Source organism: Hyperolius riggenbachi, chromosome 1 (genome assembly GCF_040937935.1).
Source record: "Hyperolius riggenbachi isolate aHypRig1 chromosome 1, aHypRig1.pri, whole genome shotgun sequence".
NCBI classification, from domain to species: Eukaryota; Metazoa; Chordata; class Amphibia; order Anura; family Hyperoliidae; genus Hyperolius; species Hyperolius riggenbachi.
In genome coordinates this window covers 344,864,802-344,891,184 of record NC_090646.1, presented here as the reverse complement: position 1 = coordinate 344,891,184, position 26,383 = coordinate 344,864,802, and the positions used below count along the sequence as shown (strand labels likewise).

At 45.4% G+C, this 26,383-nt stretch overlaps 1 protein-coding gene across 1 annotated transcript in view; it reads right to left on the bottom strand.

Moving 5' to 3' along the window:
• R3HDM4 (R3H domain containing 4) overlaps positions 1-26,383 on the bottom strand; it is a 77,759-nt gene that overhangs the window by 31,207 nt on the left and 20,169 nt on the right. The window contains exons 2-4 of the mRNA XM_068271233.1: positions 12,153-12,307; positions 3,297-3,409; positions 1,140-1,257 (exon numbers count right to left, since the gene is read on the bottom strand). Of these exons, the coding sequence (XP_068127334.1) occupies positions 1,140-1,257; positions 3,297-3,409; positions 12,153-12,307 (386 nt within the window). The remainder of the gene's footprint in view (positions 1-1,139; positions 1,258-3,296; positions 3,410-12,152; positions 12,308-26,383) is intronic.

The window sequence follows — 26,383 nt, the reverse complement described above, 5'->3', positions numbered from 1 at the left end:
GTGTCTGCTGGTGGCCTCTGTCCTGCTGATGGCCTGTGTCTTCTGGTGGCATATGGCTGTGTAGCAGGTGGCCTCACCATTTTCTCCTGCTGGGCGGTCTGTGTCTGCTGGTGCCCGTGTCCTGATGGTGGCCGCTGTCCTCTATTTGCAAGTGAACTGTGTCGACCCTTCTCCTGTCCTTCTGGTGACCTTTGCACACAATCCTGGTGCTTGGGAGGAGTCTGTATAGTAACAGGAAGATGCCAGCAAAAAAAAAAAAAAAAAAAAAAAAAGGGGCCTAGCCACCAGACTGAAGCTTGGGCCTCAATTTAATGGTGTACCCACGAATGGGGGGGGGGGGGGGGGGGGGGGAGGGCTAGTATGGTGTAGTAGTCTAATGGCAGGCAGATTTTTGCAAAAAAAAAAAAATTCCCCAAGTCTTCTGAGAGGTGAGGAAGCATCGGGGGAGCCCTGGAGTCCAGGTATTTGGGCCGTTTTCCCTGCAATTACAGCTAAAAGCTGGCTGCACACTTTTGTATGTCACAAGCAACTTCAGATGCCGGTTGCTTGGGACTTCTGGTTAGTTGCATTCCAGATAATGGAGGCTTTGCTGTAACAAGAGGACAACCAGGTAATTGAACTGTCCTTGTTTACTCTAACAGTTTCATGGGAACAGCCAAAGAAGGTTTTCATTTTAAAATTAGTACAATTATGACCATGGAATATCATGACAGGTCATGTTTCATACGATGAGCCACATTTTGGTTCGCAGAGTGTGGAAAATAATAAGTAGCAATAAACTACCATAGAAACCCACAACAAAAAATGGCTTGTAAGAGCAGCACACAGAGATTCAAAGTCAAGATAACCCAGATCCACTACGGGCTGATAAAACAGCAATATGTGTAAACCTGGGACTCAGTCTGAATTGAATGGGGAGTCATACTCTTTACTTCTGAAGTGTCAAACAAAAGAACCCTTCAATGGCACTTCTGGAATAATGAACGATGGTGACTTCCTATTTAATTTAGGCCAAATCCCAGGTTTATGTATAGCAGACTTAGCACCCAACATTACTGTATCTGTAAACATACATTATTGTACACCATTTATGATGATCACCAGGATTTAACACTCTATAGCAGTTCACACACACGTACCCATCCGGTTATCTTTTTCTTTATGAATCCTTTCCCTGGGTCTCCTCACTTCATGTTCCAGGTACATAAGCACTTTCTCTTGTTCTTCACCAGAACGGTTCATGAAATCATTCCATATCTGAAAACAAACAAAAGATCAGATCAAAGGAACTGCAACTGGAAGGTTCAACCCCTAAAAATATGTTCAAAACAACTTTCCACACAATGGTTACAAATACCATCGGGGAGAAAAGTGCTCACTCCACAATACAGCAAGAAAAGGTTCAGAGATTTATCACTTTGAGTGCATCTAAAATTGCCTCTGAATAGCCAAGGACATAGCTACATCGAGATGAAACAGCATGCCTATTGTGGACCTTAGGAAATAACATCCTATAATTCAAGGACCATTTGTAAGCCATTAAACCACACATGAGTAAGCTCAACTACTGCTTAATGGATTACAGGTACAGTATACGTGATGGTGAATAACACAATACCCAAGAGTAAATATATTCTTAAAATAAGAACCTAAACATATTGACACATTTATCAAACAAGTCTGAGCCTGCATCAGAAGCTTACAGCCTAAAGCCAAAAATAATTTTACATTCTGAACTAGATGACTCTACATTGCCTCCCCAAAAACTCAGAATGTAATATATTAATAGGCAGTTGTAATATGGCGTGGACGCAGTGCTGCGTCCTAAAAGTGGGTTATCAGCTCTAGCAGACATGTGTCCCACCGCTACCTGCATGGCTTATCAGGCTCCTTCCACATGAGCTCTGCTGTCCCCATGCAACACCTCCTACACTGAGCAACACTGCAAAAAGGCTCACTGACAACTAGTAGTTTTGTCACTGGATACAGACAGGCTGGGTTCAAGATATCTTGCGATCCATTGCCTCAGTCACATACGCAACATTGTGCATCTGGTCTGCTTCCATCGCCACTCATTCGCTTCACCTGCTGCCATCACATTGGGTTCCACCTCCGCTGCTGGCACAGGCGCTTGGGTCCACACTGCAGGGAAGAAGAGCCGGTGTACAGATGGGAGCCCCGATGCAAGCACATGGGGCTCCCCATTGGATTGCAACAGGACAATGGCAATCCCCCTACCACCAGGGAGGATTCTCATTGGTCCAACACTCAGTGGACCAATGAGAACCCTCCCTGGTGAGATAATTTCCCAATCCAATGGGGAGCACCATGCTTCTGCCACAGCTTCGTTCTGTATACCAGCACTTTTCCCCAGGAGTGGACCCCTACAGCAGCGGCAGTGGAACCGGGGTGACAGAAGACAGGTGGAGTAAAATGGCATGATGCTTGGCCTAGTTTACCACTTTCATGTACTATGAAGGCCAGCTCAGAACAGATTGTGTAGCTTAGCTCTCCAACTTCTTTATTAAAAGATAAAACCTTATTACTAAGTCTGCCTAAACAAAATTTCCTCTGTAACAGAATATTACCCATGTCAGTTTTGGGGAAAGTTGTGAGGGATTGCTGACAGAAAACAGTCACTTGAAGGCATGTAAACCTGGTATATTCGCCTCCCAACATGGCAGTAGATGATACAAGTGAACTTGCATCAGCAAAAATGCAAATTTCCATAAACCTATGTGATCACAGCCCACTGTGCATAAATGCTCAAGGGGTTAACTGCTAACTTGGCTTTTTGTGGTAGCTCCATTCTGTATCTGCTTGTGCTCCAAATGATGTCCAGTGTGCTGGGAAATCTCAGAGGCTATCTCCCACTCTCTCCCTCTACACCCTCAGTGACCCTTTTATAAAGGAAAGATCAGCCAATATAAATTTCTATTAAGTCATGTGATATAAGCTCTGCAATACTCGCTGATAAAACAACTTCAGGGAAAGCACAATTGTCAGCTGCATGCAGAAAGCTGCTGAATTGGAAAGGAATTAGAGGCAGACTGATCCTCAACCGCTGTCATCGCTGTGTTTCAGCCAGGTCATTTTTATATAGACTACCCCAGCTCGCTTGCAAGTACACATACAGAGAAATTTCAAACCACATCCAAGTGGCCACTTTCCCACTGTTCCAGCGATTTCCTTCTGTGCTGCCTAGGGCACAATGGAGGCCCAGTGATGAGCACTCATATTGTCCTTCATATTTTTACACTGCAATAAAAGCTAATCTTTAGTTCCATAATAGCTACCTCAATGTAGGTCTCATTATTACAGGCCTCTGTAAATATGCTGGGAGAATGGGGACAGTTTTCACTTTCTTCTGTAACACACTCCTCCTCCAGCAAGTTCATCAAGTAGCGATCTGTAAAAAACACAATACTTATGCATTATCTGTTAGCCCTCATTCAATATACTTTTCTCCTGAGTATTCTCACAGTAAATGTTTTATGGTCATTACTACATGGCAAGAGAATTAATATCAAGATACATGACAAATTTACTGAAACAAAAACGGAGGTCTTTAAGGTGGTAAGTGACACAGCCAATTTCACTGGTAAAAAGTACAAAAACAAAGCGTTGGTAGAATCTCAACTTAGGTTCACACGTTGCTAAAGCCTTCATGTGCAGTCCCCTCCCATTTTCCACTAAAGCAAAAGGGAACAGCTAGAGAAACCTAGCAATTCAACTGGAGCACATAATAGAAAAAAATCTATTGATTACATAAGCTATCACTCTTACCTGGTGCTCAGGATTTCCCAGGACCTTAGCAATGCACCTGGTTGCAATACAGTAGAATCATGTTATAATAAACATTTGGGCATAGTAAACTACCTCTTCAGGCCCTAGTCAATCTCTAATATAAGTCTATGAGAGCAACGCCTAGTATAGTAAACTCTGATTTAATAAAAATTTGGGTATAGTAAACTAGTTTTTTGGCTCTTATGCGACTCCGACTCTAGATACAGTGTAAAACCAGTAAACTCAGCTGCTCTCTTCACACTGGCAAGTGAGCTGATGCCTGAAAGGGGTGCAATGAATAGCGCTACTTTTACTCTTTAGCAAGGACATTTGGTGGACAGACTACAAGGTCTAGAATACCTTAGGTATGGGAGCTCCGATATCTCTGCAGGCAGAACTTGGGTTGGACTGCATGATAATTGGCTGCATTTTGGAGAGAGGATGCATGATTGGTCCAAGTGTGAACAGGAAGTTTTGTCTTACCCAGTTACAGGACGCATGCTGCCATTTGTCCAGCCTGGGATTCGTGTTGCTTGGCTATGCAGCCCTAAGGTAGTCTAAATTGCTAACGAGTAACAGCAGCGTTATCCGCTATTGTATGCCACAAGTACTGTATGCGTCAGGGATTAGACGCTCATGTCTCTACCTCCACACACGTAACTTCCGCCTTATGGGGACTATTTCCTTGCACTCCAATTTAGACACATATGGTGACTAATTCCCGGGCTCTTCAGCCGCACCGACCCACCCATGCTTATTCAGCCATTTAGCCAGTGTATATACAGTATACGGGCACCAGCCATGATAGCCAACTGCCTCTGAAGAAGTGGTTATTCTAACCACGCCACATGTGGGGCCTTTCTTCTCCTGTCCCTACATCTGATTGCTGCCATCCACCTAGAAACCTGGTTTGGTAACTATGCAGAGTTATATTCAGTACCTCCATTGTGCCGCCGTGCACACTTTGCCACTATAGTTCATATCATTCTAATACATGTTCAATAGCAACCCTGCATCACGGGGTTTAATTAAGTTAGGTGGTAGTTACCTATATTTTTTTTTTTCACAGAACATTCAAGCACCCAATAGGTTACAAACACATAGTTACATAGGTCTAGCCCAATACCAGCGGTGGACTTGGGTCCTTTGCAACAGAGATTGCATGTGGCTTTTCAGAGGGATTCATTGGTTAACAACACGGAGATCATGTTTGGCTACCTCCACTTTTTTTGTGCAGAAGGTATGTTTAGCAAACATTGTTTTTATATGGTTTTACATTTTCTACCAATTATAAATTAATAAAACTGTTGAATTTTAATAACATAAGCAGTGCAGCGGTTTTCTGGGCTTCTTATTCTATTCCCTGAGCTTGCACACCAACATAATGCATGTGCTGAACTATTACTGCCGTTTATGAAGTATTGTATGCTACAAGTAAAGCAAAGGGGGCCCCCTTTGCCAGCCCAAAATGTCCGAGTGAACCGCGGCATAGGCCAGATGCCGCCTGCGTCTCTGTGTGTGATCTGACTGACTGTGGTGCCGATCACTGGTGGTGCATTTTTGCCATTGAACAAAAAAAAAAAAATGCAATTAAAAAAGGAAAAATACTCACAATTATTCAATGAACTAAAAGGTGCATGAAAATAATTTCTGCTATAGTAAACCATTTTTCTTGTCCCTTGGAGATTACTATAACAAGATTCTACTGTATACAGTTTTGCAATTATGGTGTCTGCTCTACATGGATGCTGAAATGATTAGGAATTTAATAGATCAGTAGGTGGTTTGCCATGATTTGTATAACCGTGATTTGAAGGGATTGCCTGTTTCTTGGTAATAGTCAGGGGCGCCTGGAGGCACAGGCACTACAAGCAGCTGCCTTAGGCGGCATGTCTGTAGTAAGGCGCCACCTGCTGCTACAATAACACATTTTTAATTGCCCTTTAATTGCCCAGCACGGAGCAGAGAGCTGCGCTTGAAGGCTCCTGTTTCCTTGCTGCAGGCCGGCTCCGCCCCCGGCTAATAGAAAAGCAGCCAGCATGCTCTGTCCCGCCCCTAGCTCTTCCCAAGCAGCCACAGACACAGTACATACAATGTACTGCTCCTGGCTCTGTAACTCCGCCCCCCCCGCCGGACGTTTGGGTCATCGCATCAGCATGGGACACAGAGAGCTACACTATGTAGTCTGTGTAATCACTGGTCAGCCTGCCTCGCCTCCAGACATTTGTGTGAGTTCTCTTCTTCCCTCTGCTATCCCCACAATTCACTGTACAGCAGGCAGCTGGGGGAAAGCCAAGAGGATTCTTGTATGGCTGGCCGCATCATAAGCCCCGCCCACAGATGTCTTTAGCTCCGCCCCTCTGCCTTCATTATAATGGTGCACATTGGGCAGCTGGGGGAGAGGATCTATGCTGCCAGCTACATCGAGCTCAGCTCCACCCTCCCACATGTCATAGAAGAGAGCAGAGCAGGACAATCCAGAAGTGAGTAACACTCAGTCACTACCTCTCCATCCCCTCTGCATCACCCCTATGTCTCAACATCTTTCCACCCTGCCCAATCTGCAGGATTCCAGCAGTCCCTTTTCTCTATGCACCAAAATAAGTGTCAGCCTATTCTCACACTTTTTGCCAACCCTGAATAAACTACTCCACCTGCACCCTGAATCAAATCTGATTTTAAATAATCCCCCTCCCCCAGCACGCTTACCCCTCATTCTCTCACCAACACCCTTTTTAAATTAAGAAAAAAAAAAGACCTGAGGGAAAAGGGGAGTTAAAAGATATTCTGTACCTGGATTGGAGGATGTATAGGCTATCCTTACACTTACAGGCTCTTTACTGTGTCCGGGTTTCCCTCCATCTTGCTGATGCAATTTCCACTCTGGATGTCCAGGCCACAGTCCATCCATGCAGCAGCGCAGCCTCTCTGTGCGCACTCCCACACGGAAGCATGTAGCAGCCATCACCAGGATCTTCCTGTGCAAACACAGTTCCGATCGTTTGGTTTGTTTAGGATACTCTTGACCACAGCTGTTGTGCACAGCCATTCGGGAGTGCGTACAGAGAGTGCAAATGGAGTGGACTGTGCATGTTCCAGGCTCCGACTGGACCAGCCAGAGCTACAAATGCTACGTGGGGTGGGGGGAGAACAGTAAAGACCTTGGAGGTGTCAGGAGAGCTTAAACATCATCTAGATAAGAATATTGTCTTTTATACTTTTTACCCTCAGGTAAACTTTAAAGAACAACAGAATTTGATGTATAAACTGTTACTCTATGCCTGTACTGATAGTAAACTAGCTGCAGTGTGTGCTGATCTCTGCTACCTCCAGTATGTACAGTATAAGCTGTTACTCTGTGCCTGTACTGATAGTAAACTAGCTGCAGTGTGTGCTGATCTCTGCTACCTCCAGTATGTACAGTATAAGCTGTTACTCTGTGCCTGTACTGATAGTAAACTAGCTGCAGCGTGTGCTGATCTCTGCTGCCTCCAGTATGTACAGTATAAGCTGTTACTCTGTGCCTGTACTGATCGTAAACTAGCTGCAGCGTGTGCTGATCTCTGCTGCCTCCAGTATGTACAGTATAAGCTGTTACTCTGTGCCTGCACTGATAGTAAACTAGCTGCAGCGTGTGCGGATCTCTGCTGCCTCCAGTATGTACAGTATGTGAATGTACTGATAGTAAACTAGCTGCAGCGTGTGCTGATCTCTACTACCTCCAGTATGTACAGTATAAGCTGTTACTCTGTGCCTGTACTGATAGTAAACTAGCTGCAGTGTGTGCTGATATCTGTTACCTCCAGTTTGTACAGTATAAGCTATTACTCTGAACCTGTACTGATAGTATAGTAGCTGCAGTGTCTTCTGATCTCTGCTGCCCCCAGTATGTACAGTTTAAGCTGTTACTCTGTGCCTGTACTGATAGTAAACTAGCTGCAGCTTGTGCTGATCTCTGCTACCTCCAATATGTACAGTACAAGCTGTTACTGTGTACATGTGCTGATAGTAAACTAGCTGCAGTGTGTGTTGATCCCTGTTACCTCCAGTTTGTACAGTATATGCTGTTACTCTGTCCCTTTACTGATAGTAAACTAGCTGAAGTGTGTGCTGATTTCTGTGTACAGTATTAGCTATTACTTTGTGCCTGTACTGATATTAAACTAGCTGTAGCGTGTGCGGATTTCTGCTTTCTCACACTGTACTGTATAAGGGTTACTCTGTGCCTGTACTGATAGTAAACTAGCTGCAGTGTGTGCTGATCTCTGCTGCCTCCAGTATGTACAGTATAACCTCTTGCCGACCGCATCACGCCGATGGGCGTGGCTGCCCCAGGACCGCCTAACGCAGATTGGCGTAAAGTCCTGGGGCCAGCTTATGCAGGAGATCGCGCGCAAGCTGCGCGCGCATCTCCTGCTTGGGGGCGGAGTTCCGCCCCGCCTTTAGTCTCCGAGCGGCTATTGCCGCTCGGGAGACTGTTAGACGGCGTGATCACCGTCTATTTGCATGTACAGCGCTGCGATCGGCAGCAGTGCTGTACTGGGTACAGCCGTGTCACACGGCTGTCCCTCTGGGGGACAAAAGAGCGATCGGCTCTCATGGGCAGAAGCCTATGACAGCCGATCGCCGTAATTGGCTGGCTATGGGGAGGGAGGGAGGGAAGGAAGAAAATTAAAGAAACAGGGTTTTTTATTAAAAAAACAACAACAATATTTATAAAAAAATAAATAAACATGGGGGGAGCGATCAGACCCCACCAACAGAGAGCTCTGTTGGTGGGGAGAAAAAGGGGAGGGGGAATCACTTGTGTGCTGTGTTGTGCGGCCCTGCAGCTTGGCCTTAAAGCTGCAGTGGCCTATTTTACTAAAAATGGCCTGGTCACTAGGCGGGTTTAGCACTGCAGTCCTCAGGAGGTTAAGCTGTTACTCTGTCCCTTTACTGATAGTAAACTAGCTGCAGTGTGTGCTGATCTCTGCTGCCTCCAGTATGTACAGTATAAACGATTACTCTGTGCCTGTACTGATAGTAAACTAGCTGCATTGTGTGCTGATCCCTGTTACCTCCAATTTGTACAGTATCAGCTGTTACCGCACTGGGTGACACCAATGCCAGTGTCGTCTCTGCTGCTGGCATCCCTTTCCATGGTTCCAGCAGTGATTGTGATGTTTGTGTACAGTGTGAGTGCATTTGATATTTTGGAGTTATAGTTGCAGCACTTGGCATTTTGGGAACCAAAAGAAACGTGTGCGTACCTTTCTAGGGGATGGGAGAATGTTGTCTAATTACTTTTAAAAGACACTGTGTAACTAACTGTGTTACAGGAGGAAACTCAGGCCCATATTGATTTTTAACATTTTTTTTTGGGGGGGGGGGGGGGGGGGGGGCGGCACGTGTTTTCTTGCCTGGAGTGACAAAAGGGCTAGAGGCGCCCCTGGTAATAGTAGAGTTTCTGTCACACTCCCCATTCCACTCCAGGACCTGCATTACGTCCTCAGCAACCCTGCCTGGTTCCCATCTTGTGCGTACTCTGTCTTCCAGGACAACATGTCTGTTAGGCTCCAGCCCCTCCCTTTAGCCTCCCAGACCTCAGACCCAAGCAGGGTGTGTGGCCTCAGGACTGGAAAGAAGTTAGGCTTATTTAAACCCTGCTCAGACTGCATGTGGCGTTTGCTCTTCAGATCCCATGTACATTCCTGTCTCTGCTGGAGCTGCCCGTCAGTTACCAGATCCTGCCAGTTACCCTGACTCCATCAGTAAATCCAATTCTGCCTTACTATTTATCCCCATCACCTCAATCTCAGATTTCAATATGAATCTTCTCCAGCAGCTGATATCTGCCTGCCATCTACCTCTGCTGTGCTGGCCACCAGTCCTGATCCCAGTACTCATCTGGCCCTGTTCTGTCAGGACTCAGTCTTGACCTCAACCTGCAATCCGACCCTGCTCTTTCCACATTGCAGCATTCACCCTTTCTCTCGTGTCCGGTGGTTTAACCTTGGGGGTAGTGACCTGGTAGTTACTAGCAACAAAAGCAGAGCACTGCTCATCCCGGGTAGTGGCCCATCGACCCTAGGAAGACACACTCATGAAGACTAGAGATAGCCAGTAATGTCCTCTTCTAAGAGGGTCACCCTGTTCAACACTGGAGCCTAGAGACCCATTAACCTAACAGCATTTTCAAAATCCAACAAAGAGATCGCTACCTCCTCTCCACCCGATTGATTTTGCTCTACGCCTTGTTGGAATTTCATAGTACTGTTATGCTGATGGGTTCCTTAGGGCTTGTTCACACTGCAGGCGTGTTTTTTTTTTTTTTAACACGCGGGCGATTTTTAAAATCGCCCGCCGACCACATGGACAATGAATGTCTATGAGAAGGTTCATATCAGCGCGGGTCGTGCGATGTCCATTCGGTAAATCAGTACATAGACCATTTTTGAGGCGATTCCGTCTCAGTGGAAAGTATAGGAGAAACACAAGACGCTCACAAAATCGCCATTGTGTAGCGACTGCATTCGTGTTTTTAAGAATACACTGTATTTATTCTTTTCCGGGTCAAAGAGTTCACTTCCTGACTTGCGCCAGGGAGCGAGTTACAAAAGCGCTCTGAAAAAACGCTTAGAAAACCGCTAAGCACAAGGGGGGGGGGGGGGGGAGAAATCAGCTCAAAAACCACCCAACGCAGACAGACACGCGAACGGAACGTAATGTGAACAAGGCCTAAGAGTGCTGGTTTTACTGTTTGATTTGTGTTTCATGTACCATTGTCAGAACAGTTGAACCTTGGATTCTATGTAGTTTGTGCTGACTTAATTGTGCTTTTTGTAAACTATGGATGGTCAACAAAATGCAAATAAGTTTGAGTTGATGCAGGTTTTTGAAAATTCTGTATGCAAATTTGTGCAGCTTGAAGTGGACCAATCAAATTCCAACTTGGCTTGATTTTAATGGTTTGTATTCAAGCTGCATACATTTACATAATCCTGCATCAATCCTGCATTATTTCCATCCCATTCACCATCCCTAGTAAAGACCAGTGACTACTTAAGGTGCGTACACACGTCAGATAAAAATGAAAGATCACAGACCAATTTTACCCCCTTTCATGTAGTATGAGAGCCATACTCTACACAGTCTATTCTATGGAGCTGAACTCCCCATCAGATAGAAATCTTTGCAAGATGCTGCACACACAGATGCTGTACACATGCAACAGATCAGTATCTGCAAAAGATCTGTTCCTGCAAAAGATCCGTTCCTGCAAAATGCATTCATAGTCTATGACATCTGCAGATCTCATACACACCTTGTTTAATGGACATTCATCTGCAGATCAGACAATTATCTGCCGATCTGAAGATCCAACCTGGTGGATCTGAGCTACAGATAATTGTCTGTTAAACAAGGTGTGTACGAGATCTGCAGATATCATAGACTATGAATGCATTTTGCAGGAACGGATCTTTTGCAGGAACAGATCTTTTGCAGACACTGATCTTTTGTGTCTGTACAGCATCTGTGTGTGCAGCATCTTGCAAAGATTTCTATCTGATGGGGAGTTCAGCTCCATAGAAGAGACTGTGTAGAGTATGGCTCTCATACTACATGAAAGGGGGTAAAATTGGTCTGTGATCTTTCATTTTTATCTGACGTGTGTACGCACCTTTAGACTTTTTATCATGGGAAAGCCCAGGTTATCCACGTGTTCCAGTATTAACAGGGCCCTGATGGTTTCACTTTAAAGTCATATAAGTAACTGCAATTAACTGTTTAAAACAGTTCCTAGATTATTAATTCCTGTACAGAACTTAATTTCCATAAACGTGCAGAACTTCACTGACCCAGAAAAGGAAATAAATTTGGCATAGAAACTAGAAGCCAATAAATTGGCTGGAAACTGGCTAATTAATGGTCAGTGAATAGCTTTGATTTCCTTCCTATTCTAGAAAAGTCAGGTAGAATTGTCTGCTCAACACGAATTATGAATTCTACCTTTCCGGCTCCTGTAATAGATGTGGGTCCTGAGCTTGCTCTACTGTTTCAATAAGGGCAAATAATTTCTTCTAGTGAGAAACTACCCATTTGATTATCATTCACATTTCAGGTTGCAGAGCTAGACCAGAAAAGCTAGGGGATATTAAAAAAAAAAAAAATACTGAACCAAGCCTGCTGCTCTGTTTCTGCACTTGTGGCATGTAACACTACTGTATTTCATCCTCTTTATTCCCATACGAGGATGTTTGACGTACTGCACTTGGATTAGGCAATTGATTTTCAAGATAATTGGAATATACAACCAGTTAATGAAGGGAAGAGCTCCACACAATGTATAAGTGGAAACGCCCTCTTCCCTTTGCTTGTCTTACTGTTTTCCAGGCGACGTAGGCTCTTGCGCCCTTTGGCCTTTGGAGTCAGGTCAGAGTTGCGGATGGCACGATTTATATAGTACTGCTTCCGTTTTGCAGTACAGGCCTTTTTGGATGGAGAGCTTGGAAGTGGAGAAATGCAATCCTCTATTAACCTATGAAAAAGAAAGTTACATTTATTAGAGCAGATGAAAAATTGAAGGAAAAAAAATGCCAAAGAAAAAGCAAAGTAATTGTGAATTCTGAATGCTTGAATCAAATACTACATGTACTACTGAACAAAAAACAAAAAAAAAAAACAAAACTATAATCTCTGATATTAGGCCTGAAAGTAAAAGCTGAAAAGACTTGAATATACACCTACGACAAGTGTCAAAATTACCGTATTTTTCCGCCGTATAAGATGCTTCGGAATGTAAGACGCACCTAGGTTTAGAGGGCAAAAACCAGAGAAAAAAAAAAAAAAAGAAAAAAAAAAAACATACTAAACCTGGTGCGTCCATTTTCCAGGAGCATCTTGTACTTGTTATCCTTCAAATGGTAGCCTCCTGCGTCCCCCACGTGTCCTCCAGTGTGCCCCATGTCTCCTCTTATCTCCCCAATTCGTCTACCAGTCCCCACTCATGTCTCCACCCCCAATCCTTTGCGGGTCCTCCTGTCTCCCGATGTCTCCTCCACCATGTCCCCCGCATGTCTGCGCTGTGTGCCCGGCTCCCCCAGCATACTGTCTAACCCCCCTCCCCCTCATGGTGTCTGCCCCACCATGTCCCCCACATGTCTGCGGTTTGTGCCAGGCTCCCCGCGTGCTGTCTGGCCCCCGAGTGTTTAGCGGCAGCTGCTTACTTCCTCCATCATGCCTGCGAGGACTGCAAACCTCTCTTCTGTGTGCGGCTTCCTCTAGTGCCGGGCTTCTAATGAAGCGTCATCAATGACGCATCATTAGAAGCCCGCCACTAGAGTAAGCCCCACACAGAAGACAGAGGTTTGCAGTCCTCGCAGGCATGATGGAGGAAGTAAGCAGCTGCCGCTAAACACTCGGGGGCCAGACAGCACGCGGGGAGCCTGGCACAAACCGCAGACATTCAGGACATGGTGGGGCAGACAGGAGGATGGCACACTGGCAGGGAATCCACGACGTGGCGGCGGTTCGCATCAGCGGGCGTTCGGGAAGTCGGGGATTCCCTGCCTTTGCCATATAAGAAGCAGGTACTTTTTCTCCCCATTTTTTGGGGGAGAAAAAGTGCGTCTTATATGGCGAAAAATGCGGTAATGGTTTTGAAGAACTTATTTGCATATTATAAAATATTACAAGTGAAATCACAACATTCTTGCAAAATGTTAGCAGCACATTTATGAAAACCACATCCAAATAATTTCAGCACTGCAGGGAAGGCAAAAAATGCAAATATGTGCCTATGAAAATAAATACATACAGATAAAAGGTTTGCAAACACACAATGCACGTTATTAGACGAATATAATATGGTATAAAACATGATAGTTCAGCCTTAAATATAAACTTTACTGGATACAGCCTAATGAATAAAATTGCTTATTTTTGATAACATTACCATACTTCATAAATTAGTCACCGTTTGCCCGTGGTAAAACCTTTTCTCTCCCTGATTTATATTCCTAAATATATCACAGGTGGTAGGTGTGTCAATGTGGAATGTTTGCTTACCATGTGTTCTTAAGTCAGTAGAAAACACCTGGTCTCCCTGAGTGTTCTGGGAGGAGAATTCCACATAGCTAAACACCCTAGGCTAAGCACCATTTGGAGGGAGGGGTTACATACCAATATACAACTATATAGATATAGAAATGTGACTGATGCTGAAACCAGAATAATTAACATAAAAGTGGGTATCCTGAATAATTCACTGCATTCTATTACATGCCACTATTGTGCCTCTTTAAAAAAAAAGACACCTGAACTGAGAGGTATATGGAGGCTGACATTTATTTCCTTTAAGACAATACCAGTTGCCTGGCTCTCATTCTGATCTTCTCCCTCTAATACTTTTAGCCCCCCTGAAAAAGCATGCACATCAGAGGTTTCTGACTGAAGTCTGACTGGATTAGCTGCATGCTTGTTTCCGGTGAGTAATTCAGACACGACTGCAGTAAAAGAGACCAGCAGGCTGCCAGACAACTGCTATCAATATTGCAGCTTCCATATACCTCTTAGTTGAGGTGTCCTTTGAAGACCTTAGCAACAAAATATATAAAACAAATCTCCCCCTAAGAAAGGTTCATAAATAGAGTGAGCCGGGGGTGGAGGTGGAGAGCATTACTTACCTTTGGTGTGCTGCTCCCCAGCAACTGTCTTTATGTACTCCGTCATCTTCCGTAGGGAGACCTGCAGGTGAATACAGGAGATGTTGACCTTTGTTGTGAGTCCATCTCCCAGACAGTAGATGTACTCACATTGATGGTCTACATCTCCCAGCATGCATTACGGCAGCTGGGAGCACTTCAAACTGTTGAAACTGCAGGTCTCCCTGGAGAAAATGGGAGCCCAGCATAAAAAAGGGGAAAGGGAGCAGCCCCCCTGGAGTCAAGTAATAAGTGCCAACCCCCACGGCTCACTCCATTTACAAACTTCCTTTAAGGGGAGGGTGGCCCCTTTAAGTGAATTTCTACTTTTACTACGAATATGCTATAAACACATCAATGCTGCACAATAATTTTGTGTTTTAATGCTATACTATAGTCAACTATAAAATTAACTTTTTGAAGAGTTACAAACATATACAATACAAAATGAAGACAATACTTGAAATGGTGTTGCATCATAGTACAATCATGCTGCAAATCCAAGATAATTGGCCCCAAAGGCTTCCATTTATATGGAAAAAAGGCAACAAAAGAATAAAGCCCATTTAGAGAAGCTTTAACCTTAGATTGGACTTCATCCCAATCAGTAGCCCATACCCCCTTTCCCAAGAGAATGTCTTTTTCCTGTACTCTAACAGATCATCAGGGTGTCTGTGTGGCTGATATTGTGGTGAAACCCCTCCCACAGTGTGATGTCAGGACCGTAATCCTAACAGTTTGTCTGTGAACCTCGTTGCATTGTGGGAATTAACTGCATTTTTCCAACTGCCAAGAAACCACCATCTCCCTCTGTGCACATACTTGTATATTAAAGGCCCACTATTGCAAAAAAATAAAAATAAATAAATAAATAAAAGTAGGCAGTTAAAAATCTGACAGAACGACAGGTTCTGGGCCAGTCCCGTCTCCTCATGGGGGATTCTCAGGGTTTTGTTTTCAACAGCATTTCCTGAACAAGTTTACCTGCCAAAATAGTAAGATACCAGCCAGCTTCTCTACTCACTTTCACACCATTTTGACTTTGCAACTGCTGTTCAGGAAATGCTGTTGAAAACAAAACCCTGAGAATCCCCCATGAGGAGATGGACTGGCCCAAAACCTGTTGGTTCTGTGAGATTTTAACTGTCTACTTTTTTCGCAATAGTGGCCTTTTAAAGTACCCCTAAACTGAAAATGTAACATACTTTTAATGCCAACTTGCGTGCGGTGCTGTGACAGATCTCACAGCATCATCCGCACAGCTCAGTCGTAATCTCTGACTGAATGAAGCGTCGATTATGAGCGGGGAGGAAGTGGCAGTTCCTCTCCCCTAGTACATCCCAAGGAACGCCCCTTTCTCTCCCCGCTGCTGAGCAAGAAGCACATCACTGGGATTCCCGTCAGTTTGCACATGAGCGCCGCACAGGGCTCCATCATTTACACTACGTGCGTCACCCATAGACTTGCATTACCCCAAACTTTGTGCCTCAAGTGCAGTGCTTGCGGTAATGCGCTGCAGCCCTTGGGATGGATCAGATACTTCCAGTGTACTGCAACCTACCACAATAAGTGTGAAAGTCTGCATAGACTTCCATTGCTTTTGCGGCCCCTTGTGGTAAAATAGGGTGATGCAATGCAGATTTCACTTGCAAGCGTAAAAGGGGCCTCACTGACAAATGGCAGATATCACCACCCAGGTGTCCAGACACTGCACTCCCTCGCATCTCCACGGTGCTACTTCAGCGTCCTTCACCATCTTACTCTAGGCCCTGCCCCCAAACTCCATCCACCTGTACTATGGTTCCACCTTGACAAAGACAAATACAAGACAAATAACATTTATATCGCACTTTTCTCCGGGCGGACTCAAAGCAGACAAAGCAGCTGACCAGTCACTATGGAAGAGGGATTCAAAGAAGAGGAGATGCTTGATCTGTAAACAACAAACTGGAGGACTGGGACTGCTGTCCCACACTAACAGCAGGCAGGAATGTGGCGCTACAACTCCATGTCCTCTCCTTGTACCACAAGTCATCTTGGAACCCATCTCTGTTAATGTGCGTACACACCTGATTAAAGAGGGATTGTCAGCCACAAAATCAAATTCCATTTAAAGGAAACCTAAACTGAAAAAAAAAAAAAAAGTTTCACATACCTGGGGCTTATACCAGCTCCATGCAGCCATCCTGTGCCCTCGCAGTCACTCATGGCTTTTCCGGTCCCCCGCTGCCAGCTAGTTTCGTTTTTGCCGACTGGGAGTCGGCCGGCCGCCATGCATACCTTTTTACGCATTCCCGTTGGTGCAGGAAGCTATAGGGGACATTAACAAGTATATTTTAACGGAATGCGTAAAAAGGTACGCATGGCGGCCGGCCGACTCCCAGTCGGCAAAACCGAAACTAGCTGGCAGCGGGGGACCGGAAGAGCCATGAGTGACTGGTAGAAGTCCCGGGTAAGTGAAACTTTTTTTTTTTTCAGTTTAGGTTTCCTTTAAACACTGCAGTGTGTTAATAATGCTGCCAGTAATCTCACCCTGCAGTACAAGCTCTCCAATCTATTCTGCAATGTCTCTGCTGTAATTATCTGAGTCCCCCAGACTCTTTCTCTCGCCATTGCCGAAGGGAAGCTTGTCCTTGATTACTCATCTCCCCTCCCACATTCCTCCTTCTCTCTGATTGGGCTGAGCACATTTCATTCTGACAACATGATGCTGTGCTCTCTCCTGTTTACAAGCAAGCCAGAATGACTCAGCAACAGATTGGAGGAGAAAAGTAAGGAAGGAAATGACATCAAAACGTGCTTCAGTCTTAGGCAAAAAGGCATGGCTCCTGCCAGGAACAGAATTCTCTTAATTTACTATAGAAAATTCACTGAAATCAAAACGTGGACAGTACAATACATTTGTTATGTAAGTACAACAAGTATTTATCTACTTATATATGTGGGTTTTTTTTTCTTGGCATAGTATGGCTAATCCTCCTGTTTTAAGACCTGATCCCCTTGGGCAACATTTCTGGGCCAGGCTGAACACAGCGAGCGGCACGTGTGTGACGTAACGTGGCAGGCTGGGAAGCGGCGCAAACAAGGTTATCAGCTTTTCTGGGGGCAAGTAGATCCACCGGGTTGGGGGCTGCCACACACATGCCTGATTATCACCTGAGGCTGTCGTTATTGGCTGCCTCAGCCGACTTAAGTCAGGCGTGTGTATGGGCCTTTAGCACAACATGTGTTCACATCCACACACATTCTTAGCAGCCCCCAAAGCCCGTAGAATAAACCTCAAAATGCATTTCTTGGCTAAACAGCTACCACTGGCCCCCAAATCTCTATCTAGTTGCGCCCAAAATCTGCCAGCAGACTGAAGTGGACCCAAAGTCTCCACTTGAAGTCACTGCTCAGTACAAAAGTTGGAGTACAAAAGTTGAATAAAACTGCAAATGATGTGAGCACAGAAAAGACATTTGTGGTTGTTATCTCATTATAAATGTTATGTTATATTTGTCTGACTTACAAGTGCCTCTTTGATTTAAATGTAAACAAGATGACTGAAATGATGAAAATCAATGTCAAACTGGCCAAAACACTTAATTTCAGTGGGGGTTGAATAATTTTGAACACAACAACTGTAGCAAAGCCTAACAAGACTATTCCCACAAACTGCTGTCATTGATTCAAAAATGTGCTAAAAAATAAAACAAAAACACAAATACACAAAAATTTATTAAAACATTGCACTGCACCTTCCAGCCTTTCTACGGCTCTGCAATGTAGGCAATAAGATAAGATATCTAGTTGCTGGATAGGCTCTGCCTCTGACACAGGAGACAGTGTTTGAATCTCAGCTCTTCCTGCTCAGTAAGCCAGCACCTATTCAGTAAGGAGTTGTTGGGCTAGACTCCCTAACACTGCCTACTGAGCATGCCCTAGTGGCTGCAGCTCAAAGTGCTTTGAGTCTGCCAGGAGAAAAGCACAAAATAAATGTTACTTGTCTTGTCTACTGAAATAAATGTAAAGATTATCAAATACATCATAGCACAATCTAGTGGCCAGGAGTAGCATTATAGTAAATAAAATAAAGTGCTCTGGCTACTGAAAGCGACTTAGGCCACGGAAACTGTAGGTCCAGATAGGTGAGACCAGGTCATTATCTATGAGGGTGGTAATAGCGGGGCAGGGAACTGTTGGGGGGGGGGGGGGAAATCAAATGTTTCATAAAGACACTTACCCTTTAATAATTGTGTCTCTCTAATAAGACCACAAGAACTAGCCCTTTCCTTAATAGGGCAACTGAATTATGAGGCATATGGAGGCTGCCATATTTGTTTCCTTTCAAGCAATACGGAAAAATAAATAAAATATGTCAGCCTCCATACACTTCTCATTTCAGTTGTCCTTTAAAGTCAGTCTTAATTTAACTATTACAACATCATGCCTCAGACTGTGTCCCAGTACCACGGAGTGTACAGAGGTGAAGGTTTGAAGATGATTACATACCAATAAGCAACTGGATTAACAACATCAAAAGTTAAGATGATCACATTACAGTGTTCTGCCCAGAATTTTTTTCCAGCCGGGTGGCATGAAAAATCAGCCGGGTGGGGATGGTCATGCTGATTGCCACTAGGTGGGTTATCGCCAACGCGCCCCCCCCCCCATAAAATTGACAGGCTAGGTTCCGTACTGGAATCTCTTAAAGGGATACTTAATTGAAGAAAAATTAGGCTAGTTGTTTACCTGGGGCTTCTTCTAGCCCCTTAAAGTCCTCCTGCTGCCCTCATCGCCATTCCACGCTGCTCTCTTCCTTAGCCTCGCACCAACGCGATCATGCTGCCGTGGCCAGGAGCACTTTGCCTATGCACAGTAGCAATTTTTCGTTACCCCGAAGTGCAGAACGCTGCCGGTCACGGGAATGTGATGATGGAGGAGGCGAATGACACGTGGTGGCCATGCATGCAGCATTCAAAGGGGAATCACAGAGGTACAAAGCAGCAGCGCGAATGACTGCAAGGCATTAGAACAATTTAAGAGGCTGGAAGAAGCCCCAGGTAAGTAGCTGGCCATTTTCTTTTAACAGGTAAAGTGTCTTTAAAGAGACTCTGTAACATGAAAAACATCCCCTGGGGGGTACTCACCTCGGGTGGGGGAAGCCTCGGGATCCTAATGAGGCTTCCCACGCCGTCCTCTGTCCCACGGGGGTCTCGCCGCAGCCCTCCGAACAGCCGGCGACTGTGCCGACTGTCACTTCAATATTTACCTTTGCTGGCTCCAGCGGGGGCGCTGTGGCGACTTTCGGCACGGAAATAGACGGAAATACCCGATCTCCGTCGGGTCCGCTCTACTGCGCAGGCGCCGGAAAATTGCGCCTGCGCAGTAGAGCAGACCCGACGGCGATCGGGTATTTCCGCCTACTTCAGCGCCGACAGCCATCAGAGCGCCTGCGCAGGAGCCAGGAAGGTAAATATTGCGTCATCGCTGTACGGAGGGCTACAGCGAGACCCCCGAGGGACGCAGGACGGCGTGGGAAGCCTCATTAGGATCCTGAGGCTTCCCCCACCCGAGGTGAGTACCCCCCAGGGGCCGTTTTGTCGTTACAGTTCCTCTTTAAAGTTCTAACTACCCTTCTGCTGATTTGACAATGAAACTAGCAGCTTTTCCTATATACATGGGTGGTCCCAGTGTGGAAAAGAGGATTTCTGGGCCATAGCATGATATTGATAAGCAGGCAGCTTATCCATATCATGCTATGGCACCAGATATCCCCTCTTACACCACCCATGTATATAGGAAACATGGGAAAAAAAACTTAGTAGTTTCATTTTTAAACCTGGCTGCTGGTTGTAACACTCAGTTACAAGGGATATTGCTGGCTATGTGTCTGTCAAGGGGCCAGGGTGCCTCACTAATCACTTTGTGTCTGCCTGCCTTTGTCCATGGCTGTCAGTACAGCGTCTCACTTTCCCCCCTCAGACCAGTCTAGTCTGGCAAGAATCAGAGACCAGGGGACACAGTCACAGGACAGGATAATCAGGGGGTGAAAGGGTTAAGCATCTTGAAGTTCTAGCTGGCGGGAGGGTCTGCGTTAGATAGTGAAACTCACTAACACAACACACAGCGGCTGGCAGGAGGATGAATACAGCGAGAGGAGGAGGAGAGCTGAGAGCATCTGGCTAAACATTCCACAGAGTACTGAGCCGCGCTTCCTCTCCGATCTCCTGCTCAGCTAAGCTGCGTGTGACGTCACCTGCATTCCTCGCCCCTCCATACAACTGCCGGGAGCTGAGGAGGAGGGCGGAGGCAGCGTCCCTGAGTGACAGCGGCTGGCTGCAATGATACAGCCGCCGCTGCTCACTAATGAGCGACACAGAACGGGACAATTTCACCCCGGCGCTCAGAGGAGATCATCCGGGCGCTCGGAGGAGATCAGCCGGGCGGCGCGCCCTGGTAAATGGCCCTGGGGAGAACACTGCATTATGTTACATGTTCTCCAAAGTATACTTAAGCAGAAAAATATCAAGTTCTTAGCTTTTCCATATTGGGTACACTTGAGTACAGTCCACACATGCCTAGTAGAATAGAGCGGCTTGTCCACGGAGGAAAAGAAGGCCAAGCACGAGTGGCTTCATTCTACTGGGCATTCTTGAACCGCACTCACATATGCCCAGCATGGATGCACTTGTACACGGACTGGAACGTGGCCACTAATCCCATTGGCTTACATTGATGGACAGGGTCAGGAGCCAATGAAAGTGGCTCCTCACCGGTGCACAGACCTCTGCCGTCATAGAGACGGCAGAGAGAGGGACCTACGGCGATGGGAGAGCGGCGTGACCTGCGAGTATGTGCAGTGATTCGCCAGGAGGTGGAGTTTTTGACTACCAGCAGTCTCTGGTCCTTAAGGGGCTGCCAGTATGAAAGTAGTTAAGAAGGCAAACTTCTGTTTTTGAAAGCAGAAGATGCAGGACTATCTCTCTGTAAAAGCAGTTAGATCTTCAAGAGCCAGGAAACAAGAATAGAGATGGTAAAAAAAAAAAAAACGAATAAAAAGACCCACAGCTAATGGTGCTCATCACGAGCTCGTGATTCACAAGCATTTTATCACTATCCGACATCGTGATGCAAATCTGTGATCGTATAGCAATCCGTGATTGGCGGAGATGACATCCCTGGGGCAATCAGAGGCCCCTAGCATAGGCCACGAGTAATCAATCATAGGAGGGGAAGCTAACGGCCACCCACATCCTGAACGCCTTCAGGGAGCTGGAGCAGAGGTGGCTGACCCCCAGGGGCCTCAAAGTCGGTTACGTGACATCCGTTAATGGGGCCAACGTGGTGGACGCACTTCACAGGGGAAAGTTCAAACACATCCCCTGCTTGGCCCACGTTCTCAATTTGGTGGAGCAGCGCTTCCTGCACACCTACACGGGGATGGACCAGCTGCTGGAAGATGCGCAGAAGCTGGTGCGCCATTTCCGCCGCTCCACCACTGCCTTTGCAACCCTGGCCCACCTGCAGCAGCTCGAGGGCCTGTCATCAAACCGCCTAATCATAGATGTCCCAACTCGCTGGAACTCGACTCTGGCGATGTTGGAGCGACTGTGGCAGCACAGGACTGCTCTTCGCAGGTACATCTGTGAAGAAAACGTCTACGGTAACAACTCCACCAACCTGCAAGTGATGATCACCGCAGCTTAGTGGTCAGACATGCAGTAAGTGTGCCTGGTCTTGACTCCTTTCCTGCAGGGAATCAAGATAGTGAGCCGGGAGCGGGCATCCGTCTCTGAGTGGGTGCCACTGGTTTGCCTGCTGGACAGGGCGATGTGTGATCTGATTGAAGAAGGTGAGGCAGCCCTGAGCCAGCTGGATCAGGATCAAACAGCACAGTCCACCTCACAGGAGGAGGCGGACAACGACTGTCAAGCAGTGGAGGAGGAGTTGGAGGTCCCTAACCTTGATGCTGAGGGTGAGCAGCAGAGCGCCGCTGCCATTGTGCGGGGGTGGAGGTTTCAGAAGAACAAGGACAGGCATGTCCTCTCGGGGGATGAAGAAGGTGTGTCACAGTCTGCCAATAGTGGCGCATTGCCACTATTGGACCTTTTTGAGCTTGCACTCCTTGCCTGATGAAGCGGGTTATACCTGCGGAACGCGTTGGAGTGCCAAAATAAATTGTTATTTGCGATTTGAACAATCTCGATTGTCCATCATTTCAGGAGGTAAGTCCACCTGTACTCCTCCTTTTTAGTTGTTTTTAGATCATTTTAACCTGCCTGGCGCCTCTGTCTAAATTTGCACAGTATATAGTCCACCTTAGGTGGAGGGGACTGTCCCCTTCTTTCTATCTACAGAGAGCGACTTCTTAAACCTGAGTGGGGTCAGGTTCTAATGCTCCCCACCTGCATTTCAAGTGGTTGCCTATGTGGTAACCCGTGTTTATGAGTATATCCACATCTGTTAATTATTTCGCCAACAATTGTTAGACTTACTGCACTATATTGGGCTCTCGGTTTTTCTTTTTCTTTTTGTTTCAAGTGCATTATAGAAAAGCCTGTATGCAGTGCAGCTGCCCAGAGCAAAGGTGCCAGCCACAGCATCCTCCTCCAACCAGCACCAGCAGCAACTGACCAGCATGGTGTCTGACTACATGGGAACATTCAGCGTTCTTGACACAGACAGCCCCTGTTGTTGGCGACAGTGGGACATGAAGTGGCTGCCTGGGAATTTTAATTATGCCGATCTTTCCAACGCAATTACAACCCAATTGGCCTGGTTCATTTAATCTTTTGCTGTGGTGCCACGAGTCATGTCTCATGGTCTCATATGCTGCTGCCACACGCTGCTCCTCCTGCTGTGGCATTTCCCTACTGCAGTCTGTGTCCCCACCACCAGGGTCCACGGATGCATATCATTTTTTGGGCAGTATTATCATGCTGTGGTACCACCAGTGAGGTGCCATGGTTGTTCTGTGCTGCCGCAATGACTGCTTAGTCCTCCGCCTGCTTCCACTGAATTTCACTACTAAAGTTTGTGTTCCCACCGCCAGGGTCCACGGACAACTCTGCCGCCATGTCATTGCTGTCGCTGCAAGAAAAGAAAAAAAAATAATGTACAAAAACCCACTCATCCTCCTGCAGTGGTACTACCACCGCCAGGTGCCATTGGGACTCATCACGTGCCTGCATGGATGTAGTTTGCTAGGGACTCTGTGATTGCTTAAAGTGTATTTCCATGTTTAAAAAGACGTATTACTATTATTAATAGCCACATTTAAAGTGATAATTTCTTTAACAACGATGCTTTCTAAAACTAAAAGTTCTTTTTGAATTTTTTTTTAGCCCCTTCTCACTCTTATAACCCATGCAATTTTGGGGATTGTAGCATTTATGGGGGCTTTGCTATTTACATTAAAGTCTAATCCGTGATCACAGATTTTACAGGCAATCACAGCGAAAATCCGAGTCTAATTCGGAAGTCCGTTTCAAATCGGGATTGCAATCACCCAGAGTTATAATTGGTATGGCTGTTTATATTTTGTACATCATTTACATATAAAACAGACACCTGTCACCCTATGCATGAAGCACCATAAAAAAAACCCTCATGATTACATGCAGATTTATTATTGGCAGGCACTACAGAAAATCTGAAATTTGATGTTGTGGTTACCGTAACAGACAGAAATACAAAGTGCTCCTGTTAGTGATTGCTCTGTGACTACTCTTAAACCGTATCTGAATACATCACTATGGAAACGGAGGCAAGTGGCCAGGAACTATAATGACTGAAGAAAAAAAAAAAAAAAAACCCTCTTGAATCTATAATGCCAAATCCCCACAGTAATGGTAGCAGAAGTTAGATTATAAGAAAAAAATTCAATAGGGTAAAATGGAAACAATAACCTATAATGAATTGAAACTGCTAGCACTGTACCACTCAATGCAGTACAATGAAATGCAGCCGTTTACCCTCCACTCATTCGACAAAGATTTTCCAACATATCCAATCACCTTTCCAGTTATAAACTGCTCGAAATCAACTGAAGTATAATCAATCAAGCATGTTGGAGGCAATACATTACTGGCCAATTTGATCAAAGTAAACTAAACTAAACTGGTTGGAAAAATAGATACATACAGCTAGCTTAAAGGGTACATGAAGTGCCATGAGTTGGCAACACATCCGCACATATAGTACTAGTGGTACTAAAATTGTGTGTAGCGAAACTGCGCAGGGAAATTTGGGCGCAACATAGGCTGTAATGTGAATTAGCGCTATAGTGGTACTCAGCAATTTGGGCGCCGTCAAAAGACACAGCCCAAATTACTTTAAAATCAGCCCATGGCGGCCTGGGGGGGGGGGGGGGGGGGGTTGGCAATAGTAATTAACGCTGCCAGGAATATTTTTGCATGAATCCTGTCTGTAGTCTCTCTGTGTTCCTGTACAGCCAAGTATTTAGTTGGGCGTTATGTTTCCTAGGTATCAGTCAACATCCTATACAGAACAACACAGGTAATCTTTCTTCATGCAGCCATTAGACCAACCTAAAGGTATGTACACATGTCTGATGTTTCTGAATGACTTGTCGTTCAAACCGGTCGTTTGGACGACAGTCTGGCATGTGTACGAACGATCGTTAGACTTATAGCAGCAGTTTTGACTGATCCGCTTGGCGGATCTATGGACTGAGGGCTTGTTCACACTGCAGGTGTTTTCGGCTTTTTTTTCACCTGCATGCGTTTTAAAAATGCCCCCGATTGCGAGGACAATGAATGTCTATGAGAAGGTTCATATGAGCGCGGGTCGTGCTCTGCGCGGCTAGCAAAGCGGTGCGTGTACCATTTTCGGGGCGATTCCGCCTCAATGGAAGGTATAGGAAAATCGGAAAACGTTAACAAAAATGCGCAATAAGGCTATCGCGCTCGCGGCTTTGCTTCCACGGATATTTAAACGAAAAGTGTTTCCGGGTCAGCTTGCACTTCCTGTTTGTTGGCAGAGCTGCCGCATGAGAAAAACCAAAGATGAGTCGCAGGGGCTGGTTCAACACGGAAGAACTGATTACGCAGGTTGAAAATTATCCATTTACTTATGACAAAAGGCATCCTGATTATAAAGATAACTGCAAGACCAATGAGGCCTGGGCTGAGATCGCTGCTTTTTTTATGGAAGATGAATGGGACCAATTATCGGAAAATAGCAAGAGAGAGAAAAGTAAGTTATCTCTGATGATGTTCATTTTTTTCCCCTTAACATATGTAATGCTTGTTATGTTTAATTGAAGAAGGTAATACTCGTGACGTTATTAAATGCATAACTACTGCAATAGGCCTCTGAATCAGATACACGTGTGGCATGTACAATGTGGCAATTAGTAACCACTTACAGCAAATGTATGCACAGCTTTCTATAGACAGAAAGATGCAATGTGTGTTGTAAGATAGAGTATTATATAATATCTATTTATTTACTGCAATGTGGAATAAAATGCTATAATGCAATATGCTGAAATGGGCCTCTTTAACCTAAACATGGTAAGCAATGTCCCATTTGTAACTCACATACCCGTCACTTGTTAGCAACAATGGCAAAGGTGTCTCTCTAGTAGTTCCATCCACACGTGTACAGGTATACAACACAATGTTTTGGATATTGCCCTTCAACTACCTGTATGTGCAATGTAGTGCTGCATATGTATGTCCTGTTGCTAGTAATCTTCACATTAATGTATTGGTTTTTTCAGTTCAACAATTGAGGACCCGATGGAAGTCTGTTCGTGATATTTATAAGAAAGATGTGGAGAGACAAAAGAGGGAAGAAAGAAGTGGTGCTGGCACTAGCAAACGCAAACCATACAAATATGCCACGTTCGTGGAGTTCCTCAAGCCACATATGACTACTGGAGTGTAAGTATGGGCACTGAT